The sequence below is a fragment of the Neomonachus schauinslandi genome, chromosome 7 (genome assembly GCF_002201575.2).
Source record: "Neomonachus schauinslandi chromosome 7, ASM220157v2, whole genome shotgun sequence".
NCBI lineage: Eukaryota > Metazoa > Chordata > Mammalia > Carnivora > Phocidae > Neomonachus > Neomonachus schauinslandi.
Genome location: NC_058409.1, coordinates 56,876,909 through 56,896,570, shown reverse-complemented (window position 1 = coordinate 56,896,570; position 19,662 = coordinate 56,876,909). Strand labels below are relative to the sequence as shown.

At 40.2% G+C, this 19,662-nt stretch overlaps 1 protein-coding gene across 1 annotated transcript in view; it reads left to right on the top strand.

The window, feature by feature from the left end:
- Window positions 1–19,662, top strand: part of ARSB (arylsulfatase B) — a 165,745-nt gene that overhangs the window by 87,019 nt on the left and 59,064 nt on the right. The window contains exon 6 of the mRNA XM_021699908.1: window positions 13,571–13,641. Coding sequence (XP_021555583.1) covers window positions 13,571–13,641 — 71 coding nt within the window. The remainder of the gene's footprint in view (window positions 1–13,570; window positions 13,642–19,662) is intronic.

The following is a 19,662-nucleotide window of genomic DNA, read 5'->3' as shown; positions in this document are numbered from 1 at the left end:
TTCCATATGAAAGAATATCTGTTACCTTCAAACATAAATAATAACCTGACAATTCTTGCCAAATCTCTTCTCCTCAAGATTCTATACACATTGCGGGCGCCTGGGTGGCTCAGTTGGTTAAGCGACTGCCTTCGGCTCAGGTCATGATCCCGGAGTCCCGGGATCGAGTCCCACATCGGGCTCCCTGCTCGGCAGCGAGTCTGCTTCTCCCTCTGACCCTCCTCCCTCTCATGCTCTCTATCTCATTCTCTCTCTCAAATAAATAAATAAAATCTTTAAAAAAAAAAAAAAAAAAAAAAAGATTCTATACACATTGCTTTATTGTCTTCTGGTAAGAACCATCACAGCAAGGGTTTGCCTGCAAACAAAAAGAAAATTGGAATTCTAATCTTGGTATCTGACAAGGTAGAATTTATGTCGAAATTAGTGAACGGCATAACAGTGGGGATGGCGCAAATGATTCCTTCTTTGACCTAAGTATTTAGAAGTGTGTTACTTAATTTACAAATATGTTAGGTTTTCTGTAGTTATTGATTTTTAGTTTAATTGTGTTGTGGTCAGAGGACCTACTTTGTATTATTGAGTCTGTTTAAATCTGACCTTGGCTCTACATACGATCTTTCTTGGTGTCTGTACCACGTGAACTTGAAAAGAATGCATATTCTGTAGTTCTGAGGTATAGTGTTAGGTTTTTCTTGGTGATCCAGTCAGAAAATATTTTGTTTTAGTAGGTGAGTTTATGTATATTGCCATGACTGGTATTTTTATTCCTAGCTTTGTCGTATTGTTTTATGTTATATTTACTCTTATCTTTGACCTTTGATGTTTTTGTTCTTTTAATATTTAGAATGATTTATATGCTATTCTAGTGTTCACCTTTATCCTAATACCTTTACAGACGGTCCCTGATTTATGATTTTTTGACTCTGTGATGGTGCGAAAGTGATACACATTCAGTAGAAACCATACTTCCAAGTTTGACTTTTGATCTTTTCCCGGGCTAGTAATACGCGGTATGATGCTCTCTTGTCATGCTAGACAGCAAGCCACAGCTCCTAGTCAGCCGTGCGATCATGAGGGTAAACAACCAATATGCTGACAGCCGTTCTGCTTTTCACTTGCAGTACAGTATTTATTAAATTATATGAGGTATTTAACACTTTATTGTACAATAGGCTTGTGTTAGATGACCTACCCAACAGTAGCCTAATATGAGTATTCTGAGCACATTTGAGATGAGCTAGGCTATGATGTTCCATAGGTTGGGTGTATTAAATGTATTTTCACCTTATTATATTTTCAATTTAAAATGGGTTTATTGGGACATATTCCCATTACAAGTCAAGGAGGATCTGTATGTAATTCTCTTAGTCTTCCTTTTTTACTTAGGTTCTACTATTTGGTTTGTTAGCCTCAAATGGCATCTTTGACTCCTACTTATTACCCATAAGGAAATTAAGTAGTGTATTTAACTCAACCCTTTCACATGTCTCTTCCAGTCTTATTCTTAGTTGTATTATTTCTACCTGGTCCAAGCATATAATATATAGAATACTGTTCTATCCTCATTCACAATTTTGTTTTAGTCTTAGATCTACATTAATATATTCCATGCTAACCACTTCTGAATTTCTAAAATGTCCTCAATTATCTCTTAGTTGGAGGAATTAATTCTTTAAGAGATTTCTCAGGATTCTTTGAATTCTTGAGTATTTATTAAAGCATTTTCTACAACCTTGATAATTGAAAAACAGTTCAACTGATACAAAATCCTTGTCTCATACTTTCTTTCCTTGAATTTCTTGAAAGTATTACTCCACTTTTATTTGTTTTTTTATGATGCTGTTGATACATTTAATGTCAACATGATTTTATTTTTTTCAAGTAACTGGTCTTTTTGCCTGGAGGCTCAGAAGATTTGTATTATTATTCCGATTTAAAGTCTAAGACTTTTACTAGCTCTGTCTCAAAGGGGACAATGTATATTCTTAGATATACAGTGAGTTCTTTCAATCTGTATATTCAGATCTTTTATTTCAGAGACTTTTGAATTATAGTTTCAAATATATTTCACTCCTGCGTTTCTTCTTCAGGGACTGCAATTATAAATATTATTGAATTTACATATCCTTTGCTTCTCTCTGATTCTTTTTCTTTATTCTGAATTATTTTCTCTCTTTTCATTTTTATTCTCTATATGCCTCATATACTTTCAGTTATATATACTCTCCCTTTATTTCTGAGATTTTGTCTTTTCTTTGTTTCTTTCCTTAGTTCAGTGTTAGAGTTTTAAATTTTTTTTTTTTTTTTTTTTTTAAGATTTTATTTATTTATTTGACAGAGAGAAAGACAGCGAGAGCAGGAACACAAGCAGGAAGAGTGGGAGGGAGAAGCAGGCTTCCCGCCCAGCTGGGAGCCTGATGCGGGGCTCGATCCCAGGACCCTGGGATCATGACCTGAGCCGAAGGCAGACGCTTAACGACTGAGCCACCCAGGCGCCCCAGAGTTTTAAATTTTTTGATTCAAGGTTTTTTTTTTTATATTGGCAGTCGCTGATTTAATTATATTTACTTTATGTTGATACAGTTTTCTTCTGCATTGTGGTGCTTTTTTTTTTTTTTTTTTTTTTTTTGCCATAATAGGGGCAATGTTTTCATTTGCCAAAAGTTTTGAATTCTCATCTCCTATTTTTTAAAGTCCTATGGTAACTTTATTTAGATACTGGGTTCTTTTTGTTGTTCACGATTTTATATGTCAGCTTTTCCTGGACCTGTAATAGCAGGCAATCTATGGGGGTGGACTTTTGATAGTTTGATTCAATTCTTAGTTCAAGAACACCTTCTTCTACTGCTATAGTGAAGTGCCCTTTTAAAAATAAATGTTGCCTCTATCTTTCTGGTCTGCCTTCTTGTGATTCTGATACTAGGTTGTTTCAGTAGGACCCTGATCTTTTGTGTCTTCCTTTTTTTCCCCTTTACCATTCACTTTCCAAAAGACACCTGTTCTTCAGCTGCTCCTGTCAGAATTGGTGCCGCCTGAGACCACCACTCTTGTCCTGCACACTGTCCAAGCCCTCCCTTTGGTCTCCTCAGGGGACGGTCCTCTGATCCACTTAATATCAGACCTGTATCTCAACCTTTTATCCCTCAGGGTGGGGCCCTCTTTTTCTGGGGTTATTTTACCAAGTGCAATCTGAGTCCTTCCCCTCCTGGGCCCCCTCACCCTCTTTAGCATGAGGCCAGCCTGACTCTGCCCTAGTTGACACTCACACTGACTCTTCAGGTCTCAGATGATCATTTCCTCACAGCCACCCAGGTTTTAAATACAGTCAGTCTCCCACTTATGTTGTAGGCTTAGGCATTGGGTGATTTTCTTTTCTTTTCTTTTCCTTTTTTTTTTTTTTTAAGATTTTATTTATTAATTTGAGAGAGAGAGAAGGAGCAGGAGAAAGGCAGAAAGAGAGAGAAGAGAAGCAGACTCCTCACTGAGCAAGGAGCCCAATGTGGGGCTCGATCCCAGAACCTTGGGATCATGACCTGAGCCGAAGGCAGATGCTTAACTGACTGAGTCACCCAGGCGCCCCAACTTTCTTTCATTTTCCATATGGTTTCTAAGGAGAATATGTAGAGAGATTAAAATTTAGATGGCCATCTTTATTCTCTGGAAATCTGGAAACTCACATGTTCTTAGGCTCTTTCTCCAGTTTAAGAAAAACAGCCCTAGGGTGTTATATGCAACTGATGAATCACTACATTCTACCCCTGAAACTAATGATACAATATATGTCAACCGAATTGAATTTAAATAAAAAATTAAAAAAAAAAGAAAAACAGCCCTAGAAATTATAAAGAAGCATTATAAGTGTGGTTGATGAAATAAGGATGGTAGGGAATTCTAACCAGTAGCCCTGCATTCAAAGACTGCCAACTGAATATATATGTGTTTTTAAGTTAAAGCAAAATATTTAAGGAATGGTGTTTTTTTTTTTTTGATTCTCTACTTTACCAACCTTTTTTATAAAACAGCTTCTACTCTGGGGTGCCTGGGTGACTCAGTTGGTGAAGTGTCTGCCTTTGGCTCAGATCATGATCCCGGGGACCTGGGATCGAGTCCCTGCATCGGGCTCCCTGCCTAGTGGGGGGTCTGCTTCTCCCTCTCCCTCTGCCCCTCCCCCACACTGTGCGCTGTCTCTCTCTCTCTCTCAAATAAATAAAATCTTAAAAAAAAAAAAAAGAGCTTCTACCCTAAGTCCACAGTACATAGCACTCTAGGTGTTGGTTCAGATTTGGGTTTTTTTTTTGGTGAGGTGACTTCCCATGCAAGGACACTACATGTTATGCCTCGTTTCTTCTGTTTCCTCTCATGTAGTCTAGTGTTTGCTGCCTGGGTGGACACAGGGAGTGATGTAACTGGGAGTGAGGGAGGAAAAATGTGATGGGCTAGTTCTGAAGACGGTTCATGGGAGATCATTGCCCATTTTTTCTTTAGTGTGATCTCTGAGTCCTATAGCTAGAGGTAGACAAAGCGAATCCATCTTTTTTCTGTTTTCTTTGGGATCAGATTTTGATTCTTACGGTAGAATCCAAGAATATGTTGTAATCTCTTCAGCATTGGCATTAGTGAAAATCCTCTGGAGACTTTGGCATCTGGTCTTCTCTTTAGTTTCCAGTGCTTTTGCCAGTTTTCATCTTTTTGTAATTCTTTATGGGTATTATCATGGAAATTGTAAGAAAGTCATATTAGGCCCTGCTGGCTTGGCTTGATACTAACCCAGAAGTCCCACCAATTATTTTTCAGTAATGAATAGGAAAAGACTATATTTAGGGGAGTGATTCAGTTATTCTTAATAATATTACTTCTTTCTTAAGTAGCCTACTTTAAAAATTTAATAAGATTTCTTAATTAAAATGTCCGTGAAAATAATCTTTCCATATAAAACTCTATATCAAATGAATTTAAGTTATATATTTCCTCACCAAATTTAGTCAAAATCTTATAATTCCCATGCCTAAACTCTTTATTCATGGTTATGTTTGCAAGTTAAAATGGCTTTTCAAGGAGCATGGGATTTACACAAACCTTATATCACTGGGCCCACATAACGAGGAAAAGAAGTCCCACCAGGAATTTCACTGGTACCGTTGAACCTTGAACAACACAGGTTTGAACGGCATGGGTCCACTTATACATAGATTTTTTTTAATATACAGTGCAGCACAGTAAATGTATTTTCCTTACAACTTTCTTTTTTTTTTTTTTTTAAAGATTTTATTTATTTATTTGAGACAGAGAGAATGAGATACAGAGTACATGAGAGGGGGGAGGGTCAGAGGGAGGAGCAGACTCCCCGCCGAGCAGGGAGCCCGATGCGGGACTCGATCCCGGGACTCCAGGATCCTGACCTGAGCTGAAGGCAGTCGCTTAACCGACTGAGCCACCCAGGCGCCCCTCCTTACAACTTTCTTAATAACATTTCTTTTTTCTAGTTTACTTGATTGTAAGAATACAGTTTATGATACACATAACATACAAAATATGTGTTAATCGACTGTTTATGTTATCCATAAGGGTTCTGGTCAATAGTAAGCTATTAATAGTTCGGTTTGGGGGAAGTCGAAACTTGTACTTGGATTCTTGACTGCCCAGGGGGTCAGCACCCCTAACCCTTACATTGTTCAAGGGTCAACTGTCTAATGGCTACAAAATGTGAACTCTGTGGTTAGCTCTGGTTCAAATCTTATCTTCTCCATTTATTATTTGTGTGACCTTGGGCAAGTTACTTAAGAGTTGCAAGCATCCAGTTCCATCATGTGTAAAATGTAACATCAGCAGTACCTACCTCATAGGCACTTATGTGAGGATTTAGTGAAAGAATATGTATAAAACACCCAGCACAGTGCCTGGAACACAGTCATGACTCAGGAGCTAGAGGTGAAGATGGTAACAGGGATGACAATGCTCACAAAGAGGTAAAAGGATGGACATTACTCTGGGTGTGTTTTGAATTTTTTAATAAGTAATTTTTTTTTTTTCAAAATTTCTTCTCAGGAAATATCATCATGGCTATTTCCGTTTCTAAAAATTTGATACTGCTTTTCAGGGTGTGTCTTTTTATGACAGATAGTCAGCAGCTAGTGGTAAAATGAATATGGAATATAATAGCATTTCATTTATTTATGGGAAATATTTTACTGCCCCACCCTTCAACTAGTTGGAAAATGAAAGTCAAAAACTGGAAACTCTATTTATAAATGGACAGTGCTGTGATCTCAGTGTCTGAAACTGTGGACTTTTAGAAAATATTTATAGCATATTGGAAACTAGTCACTGATCAGTGTCTTCTTGCCCTGTTATTTTTAAAGCTAATCCAGAGAATATGACATTTGAGGTAAATTAAAATTGAATACTAAAATGTCATCAAAGATAATTAACTTGGGATGCCTGGGTGGCTCAGTCAGTTAAGTGTCTGCCTTCAGCTCAGGTCATGATCCCAGGGTCCTGGGATGGAGCCCCACATTGTGCTCCCTGCTCAGTGGGGAGCCTGCTTCTCCCTCTGCCTGCCACTCTCCCTGCTTGTGCTCTGTCTCTCTCTCTCTCTCTCTCTGATGAATAAGTAAATCTTTTAAAAGAGATAATTAGCTATATACCATTTTATATAAGTTTTTAAGAGAAGAAGATGGAGAAAAGGATTCTCTCTCTCGTTAATAGAGGCATTTGAAGTTAATAGAAGTATTTGGTAATGGAGTCTTGAAAATAAGCTGAATGAATGGAAACGTAAGACATTCAAGGAGATACGGAGGCCATGTCTGCATCTTACTAAGGAGACAATTTAGCATAGTGGTTAGAAGTGAAGAATTCAGGAGTCAATCAGAAACTCTGCCAGAGTTTCAAACCCAATTCCATCCCCTGCTCAACCACATGATCTTGCAAGTCATTTAACCGCTCTGTGCCTAGGTTGTCTCTATGTCAAGGATTCAATATGATAATACATGTGAAGCATTTAAAATGATATGTGGCACGTAATAAATGCTCTATAAATGCCTGGCCAAAACCAAGAAACCCCCAAATAACTCCAGTTTGGTTGTTACGGATATGGATGAAACATATCCATTTCACTGGTTTAGAGATGGGTCTCTGTCATTAAGTGGTCAATGTGAACAACATATTATAGTTCTTTTTCTTTACATAATTCTTTGTCTACTCACTGCCATAGTCATTCAGGTAAGCTGGAGTGGGTAGTGAGCATCGTGCAGTAAGGATCCTTGAACAGTCCCATAGGTGCCCACCTTAAGAAGCTAATTAGAGAGTGCTGCTTTGTTCCTATCACCCTGGAGGCCGAACATTTGCCATAGTAAAAACCCACACTACCTTACCATAATAAAACAAGGTCATTGCATGAACTTATGTGATTATTGGGAAAATCATTTCCCATGAACATTATCAGTCATCATTCAGAGATTTAAATTTCACAAATGGAATCCACAGTCTAATGAAGATAGTGTTGCTCGTACAGCAAACCATACCATATGCTTAATCTGAAAAATACGGAAAATCCCTAAACAGCAGATGACACTGTATCTTTTTTATATGCTGTTCATGATGAGTAGACTATGTGACTTAGCTATGTTTGACACTGACACATTTCTAAAACGAGACTCTCACATGGGAGGGAATATTGTAACATGTCTTAGAAATTAAAGTTGTAACTACACCAGTATATTTCATGAGGGGAATTCTTGCCAGCAGGAAGAATGGTTGGGAATATTAATGTTTCCTTGTATCTACATATTATTCTTATATCTGTGTCTCAGGTTATAGTCTTGTAATTGTGGTTATATTATTTCCATGTCTGTAGAATCAGGATCCACATTTTGTAATAAATGGTGTTCTTGTTTTTAAGCTACCAGCTTATTCAGCACTTATATCCCAAGCTTTATGTATGTGTGCTTTATGTATGTTGCCTCATTTAATTCCCCTAACAACTCTGTAAGTGGATACTTTTATCCACATTCTGCTGGTGAAGAAAAAAGGGTCTAGTTTATATAACCTTGTGGACTTGAGATGCAGACCCTGAAAGGCTGGGCCCTTAAAGACAATGCCGGACTGCATGTGAGAGAGTGAGGCCTTCAGAACTAGTCGGGAGGAGGACCATAAATTACCAAAACAGTTAACAGTGTCCACTTTCTAGTACTTGGTTGTATGGAAATAAAACTTTGGAAGAGTATAATGTACAAGTAATCATGAAATGCTGCAATATTTGTAGCATTACCTGTAAATGCATAGATATGTACAGAAGATAGAAGCTAACACATGTTATAATATAGCAATAATCAGTCCCATAAGCATTAATGAGTTTGATGAAGCCACTGTTTATTTGTAAGATTGTGATCACACAGTTGATGTTGCTGAAAACTGTCATGAACATGCAAAGCACTTTTTTTTTTCCATCTCACTTCGGTACACTTAGCTTTGAGGAAGAAATTGTGTCATATGCAAAAAGAGATGTGTTCAAAATACTTATATCCCTATAAAGGGGCAAATTAAAGGGACTGATTGTAGGAAGTTATCAATGGTTTTCTTAAGATACTTTCTGAGGAACTAGGGCTTCCTTTCAAGGGGAAGCCATTATCATTATACATGGGCTTATTATATAAGTGTCCTAGAAGCTAGTCACCAATCTTTTCCTCTGTAGAAGAAAACCAAGAATTTAGAACATATAATCAAATGTATTGACTTCATATAACAAGGCTCAAGATTAGTGATTCTCACCCTGAGCTGTGTGTTAAAATCAGCTGCATTTGTGACGAGGGTACCAAGATAGTTCAATTGGGAAAGCATAATCTTCTCAATAAATGATACTGGAATAACTGGATATTCAATGCAAAAGAATGAAATTGGATCCCTACCTCACAGCATACACAAAAATTTACTTAAAATGGATCAGACACCTCGGGCATCTGGGTAGCTCAGTTGGGTGGGCGGTTGACTCTTGGTTTCGGTTTGGGTCATGATCTCGGGGTCCTGGGATTGAGCCCCAAGTCAGGCTCCATGCTCAGTGGGGAGTCTACTTCAAGATTCTCTCTCTCCCCCTCTGCCCCTCCTCCTGCTTGCTCTCTCTCTCTCTAAAATAAATAAATCTTTTTTAAAAAATGGATCAGAGACCTCAGTGTAAGAGCTAAAACTATAACAATCTTAAAAGAAAATGTAGGAGTAAATCTTTGTGACTCTGGATTAAGCAGTGGTTTTGTAGATAAAATACCAAAAGCAACAAAGGAAAAATAGCTAAGTTGTATCACATCAAAATTTTAAACTTTTTTGTTCTGCAAGTGATACTATAAAGAAAGCAAAAAGACAACCCACATAATTAGAGAAAATATTAACAAATCATGCATCTGATATGGGAGTTGAATCCAGAATATATCCAGAATATATGCAACCCAATTATAAAGAGACAAATAGCTCAAATAAAAAAATGAGCAAAGTATCTGAATAGATATTTCTCCAAAGAAGCTATACAAATAGTAGATTTTCATATGAAGATGAAAATGTAAGTCAAAACCACAGTGAGATGCCACTTCATACCAACTAAGATGGCTATAATCAAGAAGACAGCCATTAACAAGTGATGATGAAGATGTGGAGAAAACGTAATGCTAAGTGAAAGAAGCCATCAAAAAAGACCACATATTCTATGATCCCATTTTTTTTTTCTTTTAAGATTTTATTTACTTACTTGAGAGAGAGAGAGAGTGAATGAGAGAGAGAGTAGGAGCAGGGGCAGAGGGAGAGGGAGAAGCAGACTCCCTGCTGAGTCGATCACAGGATCCTGAGATCATGACCTGAGCCGAAGGCAGATGCTTAACTGCTTAAAGGACTGAACCACCCAGGCACCCCTCTATGATTCCATTTATATGAATATATAGAATAGGCAAGTCTGTAAGAACACTATAGATTAGTGATTGCCTTGGGCTGCAAGGAGCGTAAGGAGAGACAAACTGAAGGGTAGCTGCTAATGGGTACATAATTTTTATTTAACAGGGGAGAAAAATAATGTAAAATTAGATTGTGTTGATGGTTGTACAACTCTGTGTATATACTAAAAATATTTAACTGTATACTTTAAGTGGGTTAATTGTGCGATTTATAAATTGTATTTTAATAAAGCTAGTTTTAAGGAAATCAGCATGGGTACTTTTATAAATCTATGTGCCCAGGCTGAAGCACATGTCGGTGAGATCACTCCCTTGTGGTGGAATCCAAGCATCAGTATTTTTTAAAGCTCCCCACGTGACTGCATTGTGTAGCCAAGGTCAAGACTCATTGCTCCAGAAGCAGGTCTAAACTACATGAGTTTCTAATTTAGGAAACTCCAAAAGAGTTCCGGTCCCTTGTTAGAGGACTCCAGGAGCCTTCCTCCAATCTTGCTACTCAAAGTGTGGTCCTCAGAGCGGCAGCAACAGTACTTCCTGGGAACCTGTTGGAAATGCAGATTCCAGGGGTGCCTGGGTGGCTCAGTCGGTTAAGCATCTGCCTTCGGTTCAGGTCATGATCCCAGAGTCCTGAGATTGAGTCCCACATCAGGCTCCCTGCTCAGCTGAGATTCTGCTTCTCCCTCTCCCTCTGCCCCTCGCCCACTCTCTCTCTCTGAAAATAAATAAATAAATAAAATATTTTTAAAATCTTAAATTTTTCTTGATTACAATAATAATATATGCTAGTTGTAGAGATCAAAAGTCCTCAATAACCTCACCCCACCCATCTGTCCACTCCAGTTAAGTTTGGTGTATATTTTTCCATATTTCCATAATTACTTCACATGTTGGTATGCATCTTTTAAAAAATCTACCCAGAGATATTTCTAAAATCCATCATTTTCCAAAAGGCTAGCCCCAGGGAATTAGTACATGGGCTAATCTGGGGTTTTATTTGTATTTTGAGGTGAAGTAACCCAGGATTTATGGTATTTTATTCAGTTCCCTAAATGTACATTTGGTTTCCTTGATTTATTTAATAACTTGGAGTGACCACCCAGGTGCCCTAATGCTCCTAATGGAGTGACTAAGGATGTTTGGTCATTGTTTTAATTACTAATCACATACTGTGTCTTCTTGCCTCATATAAGTAACAACATTCTTATCAAAATATTCTGATTACTACATTTTAAAAAGTAGTGTCACAACATACTTAAGAGAACTGGTTGTTTTTTGTTTTGTTTTTGTTGTTGTTCCTGTTTACATCATGGTGATTCTACCTCTGAAGATTTTTCCTAGCAAATGATCCGTCACCAGAATTACTCACAGACTCCAGTATTCAAAATGTCATCTCTTAAGTTTCCTTATTTTGAAATATCTGTAACTCTTCTGAATAATGCAAAAAATATGAATGAATGAATAACATAACAGAGAAACTCTTTCTAAAAGTTATTAGAAAAAGATCCTTTATTTAACTGTGCCTAATGCTTTGGGGTATCCCAGTGAACTATGCCTTTAAAGACAAGTGGTTATGTACTAATATCTTGGCCCTGAAATTTTTGGGTCTTCTTTTGAATTGAATGAAAATTCATTCAACAAAACAAAATTGTTTTGTTTTTCTGTAGTCCAGAAAAATTCTGTCTTTATTTTCAAGTTACCTTAAAACTTTAACATGCAAATTTTACTTAGCTAAATCTGAATTTCATCAGTAGTATTAACTTCTGAACAATATGAACACTTTATAAAATGCATTCATTCTGATTTCTCCTCCTGACTTAACTTGCTATTATTATCATCCAGATTTTAACTCCATTTGCATTAAACCCACAAATTAGGCATCATCATCATCATCATCATCATCCTGTTTAGATTTTCTCACATTCACCATTTTGTTTGCTAATCATCCCTTCTTGCATTCAGAGCTTCTGGAATCAAACCCTAGTTCCTATCATTTTGGACTGGTTAGCAGTCTCCAGGACAATCAGATAGTTAGTTGCCTCAAGAGGAAAATGAGAAGAGTCCTGGGAAATATGACCCCTCTCCCCAACAATGCTGCCTCCTGTGCCCCCAGAACTAGAGACATCCCTGTGTATTTCCTCCTACCCTCTAATTAGTGTTTTATGGAGTAGAGAAGAACAAGAAAATCTGATAGGATACTAAAGTTAAATACATTCAATTTGAACAGCTGTCATGTTTTTCTGAGATCATATTCTTCCTACCCTTTTTGCTATTAAAAGTATCTTTATTTTAGGGGCGCCTGGGTGGCTAAGTCAGTTAAGCATCTGACTCTTGATTTCGGCTCAGGTCATGATCTCAGGATTGTGAGATGGAGCCCTGAGTCTGCCTCTGCTGGGCATGGAGCCTGCTTAAGATTCTCTCTCTCCCTCTGTGCCCTGCCCCCCACCTTAAAAAAAAATCTTTATTTTATAATATAATGGTGATGGTAATTGAAGTTTGGGTTTTTTTTAATTAATTAAATTTTGTTTTAAAATTTTTTTACTTGGCATATACAACATTGCCAATCACAACCCAGATTTTTTGAAATTTTATGGATCTTGAAATCCCAAGCCACTGCTGTAGACAGCTACCTGTGATTTTGAGTGTGGATATTGGGTCACCTGAAAATACGCCCTCTTGGTTACATCAGGGACCTTAGTGGTTTTTCACGTGTATACAAATCCTACAGTGTTAACAGTACTTTGCCACCTTTTATTGGGTTATCAAGCAGTCCTTAGTACTCCCAACGATTGAAATCATTTTTTACATAAGGCTGAGTCTATACTAGCAAAATGTCTTGGGTACATCATGCACACCCCACATATATCTGGTGATGTTAATGTTCTCTTTTTTTTTTTTGAAGATTTTATTTAGAGAGAGAGAGAGAGTGAGCGGGAGGGAGAGGGAGTGAGAAACTGAAGGAGACTCCACGCTGAGTGCACAGCCCAACGTGGGGCTTGATTCCATGACCTCAAGATCATGAGGCCTCAAAGACCTGAGCCAAAACCAGGAGTCGGACGCTTAACCGACTGAGACACCCAGGTGCCCTAATGCTCCCAATGTTTTAAGAACACCATTTTGAGAGTCACATGATCTAAAATTTGGCCAATAACTTTGTCTGCCTTACTCATGATGTAAGGGGTTGGACTGTGATCCCCAAGTTTCTTTTCACCACTAACGTAGGTTGTGATTGTAGTTTTGATGCCACTATCTTCGTAGATGTTCTTTCCTCATCTCCCTGTGAATGGTCAGTATGAAGCCTGCACAGAATAACTTGAGTTCTCATTTCCCTTTGTAAACAATGGTCATGTATAAATGCAGCCACAGTGTTTATTGCAAAGGGTCACAATTAAGAGTATTGTTTAATTGTCATATGCTTGACACTGACAGTCTTATTAGATGTTCAGTCATTACTATAATGTAGACAAATAATTATGAATTAAAGATGCACCAACTACAGATTTTAGAGATCTCTGAATTCATGACAAAGTTGTTAATTGGCAAGCTTGTTATTTCCTGTAAGTACAAGGAAAGGAAGTATTAAAAGTCATCGTATTAATTTGAGAGAGGAAATTAACGTTTCCTAAAAAATTCTCTTCTAGTGAAGGAAGCCCATCCCCCAGAATGGAGCTGCTGCATAATATCGACCCAAACTTTGTGGATATTTCACCGTGTGAGTACCTCATTTATCGCTACTAAACTCAATCTTTTTAGCTCGCAAAAACATTTTTATTGCATAGTGTGTCTCCAGCCTCACTTTCTCCTTTTCCACTTGAGTTTGCTGTCCGGATAAACAGTTCTCCATAACACCTGTTGCACTGACCTCCCTGTGGCTTTGGTGCCATGGAGGGTAAATGCTGTTCGTGGCCCTGCCACTTACTGGCTATATGACCTTCAAGCCATTTCATCTCCCTGCCTCAGCTTTGCCATAGGATCTCAGAGGCTCCTGCTCCCTGGGAACGTCATGTTGTTGTTGCTCTCTTCTCTCCTGAGAGCTCCAGAGCCTTCTTCCAGGAAACCCAAGGTCAGATAAGCCACCGCATCATCTGATGGAGCTGGCCAGGTGCTGCCCAGCACCTGCTGCATCTCACAGGTGTGACTTCCCTAGCAATCCTGAAAGTCATTTGGCTTGATTTTGTCTCCTGCCTAAGTGGAGCCATAGGTAGCCCCATTAATTCCTCAGGGAAAGAGGCCATTTGTGCTCTCAGATCACCACAGGTTGTCATAGTCCTGTGTAAATACCATGCTAGTGGCCCTATGAACCCTAGCCTAATGGGTTTGGGTCTGGAAAAGCCTTAGCTCTTAGGCCCTTTGTCCAGCCTCCATCATCAAGCCTCTTCTTGAGACTCCACAAAACAGTGCTCTTCCATTCCGTTCATTCCCTTGGGTGCTGACATCCGTCCTTTCTAGACATACTGCCACCCTTTCATTCATTCATTCCATTGTTCAGGCTTTCCTGACTTCCTTGTCCTCTCCAGTCTGTGCCATAACCTGCCCCAGGATTTCCCTGCTCAGACAACAAGCCCACAGTGGTTGTGTGTCTGCAGGCTCTTAAGGCCCCACTCACCCCACCAGCCGCCTCCAGCCCAGTCCTCGCCCTGCTCGACACTTGCCTTTTCCAAGCATGATCGTCATGTTTTGTCTTGAATATGCTTTTCTCTGTGGCTGAAACACCTTTCCCTGCCCTTCCACAATTTTTCCTCATCCCTTAAAACTCAACACAAATGTCTCATGTATGTGAATGCTTCTTGGAACCCCAGAAAGTCCTTCCTCAGCATCCTTTTATATATATCTGTGGGTAAAGCCTTCAGCAAATTCTCTTGTATGTGCCTTCATATTCCACCAAGGTGAGAGCTCCTGGAAGTCAGGATCTAGGTCTTATTTATCTTTTCATCCTCATAAGTTAACACGAATACCCAGCACTGGGCAGGCTCTCAGTGATGATTACTTGATGACTAATGGAAGAGTGCTGGGATAGAATTAGGACCAAAGTGGAAAGGAAAGGGCCTGAGGCAGGTCGAGATGGCTATAGTATGGAGAAATTGCTATTTCTATTGTAGTGACTTAAGTCCGCGAGAGAGGCAAGGGTGGTTATAGATCTATATGGTAGCCGCTAGCTATATGTGGCTTTCAAACCCTTGAAATGTAGCTAACTGTGAATTGAGATGTGCTGCAAGTATAAAGCACACATCGGATTTTGAAGACTTAGTATGAGAAATGTGAAACGTATCATAACATATATTTACTCGTTGAAATGGCAATATTTTAGATATGTTGAATTAAATTTATTATTAATTTCACCTGTTTCCTTTTCCTTTTCTATGTGGTTAATAGATAATTTAAAATTACATGTGAATTTGCATTGTACTTCTATTAGTCTAGAAGGATTGTTCTAGCAGGTGCCAGGAAGTGATTGGATCAGCTGTGTAGGAAGAGCACAGACCCGTGACTACTTACTGTGGCCACGACATCCATGGTTTCTAACCTTTTCTCTGCCCCAGCATACCAAAGGGGTGTGACACATTCTAGTCTAGAGCAGTGATTCTTAACCAGTGTATCAGAATCTCTGGGGGTGGCCAGAACGGAAGAGGGGAGGCAGGAAGGGTTTTTAAAACTTCTAGGTAGTTTAATGCACTGCAAAACCCAGTATGACATCCAAGGATGTGCTGAAGATGCTGCACACATTGTAATGGTTGTCAGCTGTCCTTACTAAGTTCCATCTACAAATGAAAAGGCGCCCCCACTCACCAAGCTGAATTGTTCTTAGCATCAGAAATGGGGGGGGTGCGCCTGGGTGCTCAGTTGGTTAGGTGTCTGAATCTTGGTTTGGGCTCAGGTCATGGTCTCAGGGTCATGAGATTGAGCCCTATGCTGGGCTCTACGCTGGGCATGGAGTCTGCTTAAGATTCTCTCTCTCCTTCTGCCCCTCCACCCCCCACTTGCGTGCGCGTGCTCTTTCTCTGGAATGAAGGAAAGGAGGGAGGGAAGCTTAAGTTCTGTATTTCCGTGTAACCCGGCCACAGCCCTGCTGGCTGCCTGCCGTGGTTTTTGCTACCTTTCCCACAGTGCCCCAGCTCAATCCCAGCACAGGCACAAGGTTTCTCCAGTATAAAAGTTAAGGAGGGCATGGAAATCAGAATAGAAAATCATTTTAATTTTGCCACCCATAGTTTATAAGGCCTTAAGCAAGTCCCTCCACTTTTCTTTGCCTCAGTTTCCCACATATTGAAGGACGGACTGACGATGACCCTTTACTGCTGTCCCAAATTCAGGGACATTTTCTGGCCTTCTCCTGCCCCCACCCTCTCCTTGAAGCCCACTCCTGGCCTCCCTGTTGGCCTTCCCTGCCAACCAGGGACTCTTGCTCTGACTCCTGCTTGTAACGATGGACATTTTCCACTGTTGGCATCAACATAGAACCACATTCACTGCTGGTTCACAGAAACAGGGCATTCACTTCTGTCTCTGCCTACAAGTAGCAAAGTGCCCCTCCTCCTCACATACATGCAACACCTTGGGCTTTTCTCCCTAGTTTAGTTTTTATATTCATCTCAATCCACTGTGCAGCAGAAGCTAAAAAAAAAGGAGAGCTATCTTTGGGGACCCACTCCTTCACCAGAGGATGATACCAGCTCATTTCCTTTTCTATGCAGTTAATTGGGGGGGGGGGTTAAATCTAACTCTAAGAAAATATGTATTTATAGGACAACAACCAAGTCTGTGAAGATTGAATTAAATGATGTCTCAGGTCCCTCCCAGCTTCAATATTCTGTGGGTCTCTGTAGAAATAGGATCTCAAAGGAGCAAAGCTGCTGACTCAGTTCCTCTCCTTTTCCACCCTGTGCACATTACTAAGCAGTGATGTAGCCAAAGGCATGGTTGTACATAGATAAATACAAGTGAAAATGTTAGAAACATTGCAAGTGCTAGAGTAATTTGAATTGTAGGATTTTATTATTACTACATCCTGCCCACTTTTCTGATGCCTGGTCTAAAACATCACTGCATCAATCCACTTTTCCGTCTGCCCTCTCCCCTTTAGTGGGTCTTGTTGGGGGTTGTGGACCAGTGTCTCCTCCTATCATGAATCAGAGGAGCAGGCATTAGATGTTTCCCAGGGGAGCCCTGCCTTCTAAGTAGTACCACATCCCCTCAGAAGCTGGCCTTTTGGGGTTTAACAGCTCTACGCTCTCCCTCTTATTCTTAGAGTACAGGGCGCCTCCAGAGGCCCTTCCTACTGGTAGAGTTGGGGCTTTTTTCATGGCCGCATACTCTTGGTACATTGTGGGTTGGGTATGAATAATAAAGATATTCCCAGAAGACTGGGACAGACACAGGCACACACCAGAGGTCATAGGGTTTCCCATAGCCCAGGAGATTATGCAGTAAAGGATGAACGGTCTCAAATAACCACAGATCACACCCATTAGAGTGGCTGCTATGAAAAGGAAAGAAAGGAAGAAAGAAAAAAGGAAGGAAAATAAGAAGTGTTGGTGAGGACATAGAGAAATGGGAACCCGTAGGCATGTTGGTGGGAATGTAAAATGGGAATGTGCTGTTGGTGGGACAAAGGAATAAATAAAATGTGGTACACGCATTCAGTGGGCTACCGTTCAGCCTTAGGAAGGAAGGAAATTCTGGTGCATGATACACCATGGATGAACCTTGAGAACGTTTGTGGAATAAGCCAGTCACAAAAAGACAAATACTGCATGATTCCACTTAAACGCGGTACCTCGTATAGTCAAAATTATGGAGACAGAAAGTAGAATGGGGGCTGCCAGAGGCTGGAGGGGGCAAGACGGGGAATTCGTGTTTAATGGGTGTAGTTTCAGTTTTACAAGACGAAAAGAGTTCTGTGGGCGGATGTGGTGAAGGTTGCACAACTATGTGAATGTACTTAGTGCCACTGAACTGTACATTTAAAAACAGTTAAAATGGTAAATTTTTTTTTTACCACAATTCAAAATAAATAAATGTAAAATGTAAAACCAAAGAAAAGCATAGAAATTCATGAGGCCAGGGTCTGTATCTTTTTCATTTACTGCCGTATCCCCAGTGCATAGCACAGAGCCTGCCGTCCTAGTCATTTCTCGGCCAATACTTGTTAATGACTAATAATAGATCATCGGGTTAAAGTCATTGTCTTACTGTCTCTTAGCCTTTCCTGAACCTAAAGGACCTCCTGAAAGGCAATTCACACCCACCTTTTAATCCCTGAACTTGCATCTTACATTTTGTTCTTACATAAAAATAATTTAATTAAAGGCGCCTGGGTGGCTCAGATGGTTAAGCATCTGCCTTCAGCTCAGGTCATGATCCTGGAGTCCCGGGATCGAGTCCCGCATCGGGCTCCCTGCTAGGCAGGGAGCCTGCTTCTCTCCCTCTGCCTCAGCCTCTCTCTCTCTCTCTGACTTTCATGAATAAAAAAAAAAATTTTTTTAATTAAAATTAGTAAGTGGCTAGTGACCATTAACATTATCATATACAGATGCTGGAAACTACTTATCCAGTTTATAAATGCCCACCCTCAGTCTTGCCTGCATTGAAAATATCAGCCAGAAGAGAGGATGTGGGATTTCTCTAGATCTCCGTGAGAGACAAACATATATACTTATAAAGCCCCTGCCTGTGTGCTTGGCTCAGCCTGACTTCCCCTCAGAGTCCAGGGCCCTGCTCCTTCTTGCTCTTCTCTCTCTTTGTGCTCCCCTTCTTGGCAAGTTCCCTTGTATTGTTTCATTGCTCAATGTCCTCTCTGTGCCCCAAATCTGGCTCTGCTTTTCTCTCCACCCCACCCCTCACCCCTCACCCCCGTGGCCAGTGTCAAATGTGTGGGCTGTAATTGCTTTCCTGTGTGCTTTGAGGAAACTTTTTATTCATCTTTAAAGGCTTTGTTCTGAGGTAACCTTGGACAGACATGTTTTGGTCTCCGTTCAGATAGTACCGTTTTCTCTTCCCTCCTTCCTTTTAAGAATAGATCCTAAGAATTATTTATTCCCCTGTGTCTTTCAAATATTTCTTTCTAGGGGTGCCTGGGTGGCTCAGTCGGCTAAGCATCTGCCTTCTGCCTTCGGCTCAGGTCATGATCTCAGGGTCCTGGGATCGAGCCCCGCATCGGGCTCTCTGCTCAGCGGGGAGTCTCCTTCTCCCTCTGCCTCTTCCCCTTCCCCCCTACTCATGCTCTCTCTCTCTGTGTGTCTCTCTCTCAAATAAATAAAATTTTTAAAAATAAATAAATAGAATATTTCTTTCTAGCAGGCTGACCTAGACTCAGTGTCTTTCTCGAGCAGTCCAAGGTAGTCAGAGGAGGAGGCCTGTGAGAGCCCGAGGGACAGGGATGATGCTGTTTAAGCTCATTCATGGGATGCCTGGAACTCTCTAAAGTAGTAGGGAACAGCCGAGATTCCAAGTCAGGCCCTGAGATCTGCAGGTGTGAGCCCAGCTCGACGTGCTTCTGAGGAGCACCAGCTCCAAATTCCCTCAGGTTCCAGCCAGCATGCCTCAGACCATGAGGAGAACTAATTTCAAAGGAGTTAGTTTGCCTTAGAGAAAATATATACACCCATCCCACAGGCACCAGGCTTGACATGCACTGTTCTGAAGTAATGAGCCTGCACCATCTGAGACCACCACTCACCTCGGAAGTCAGACATGACATTCTGTGTATCGTTAGAATTCTCATGTACATCTGGTG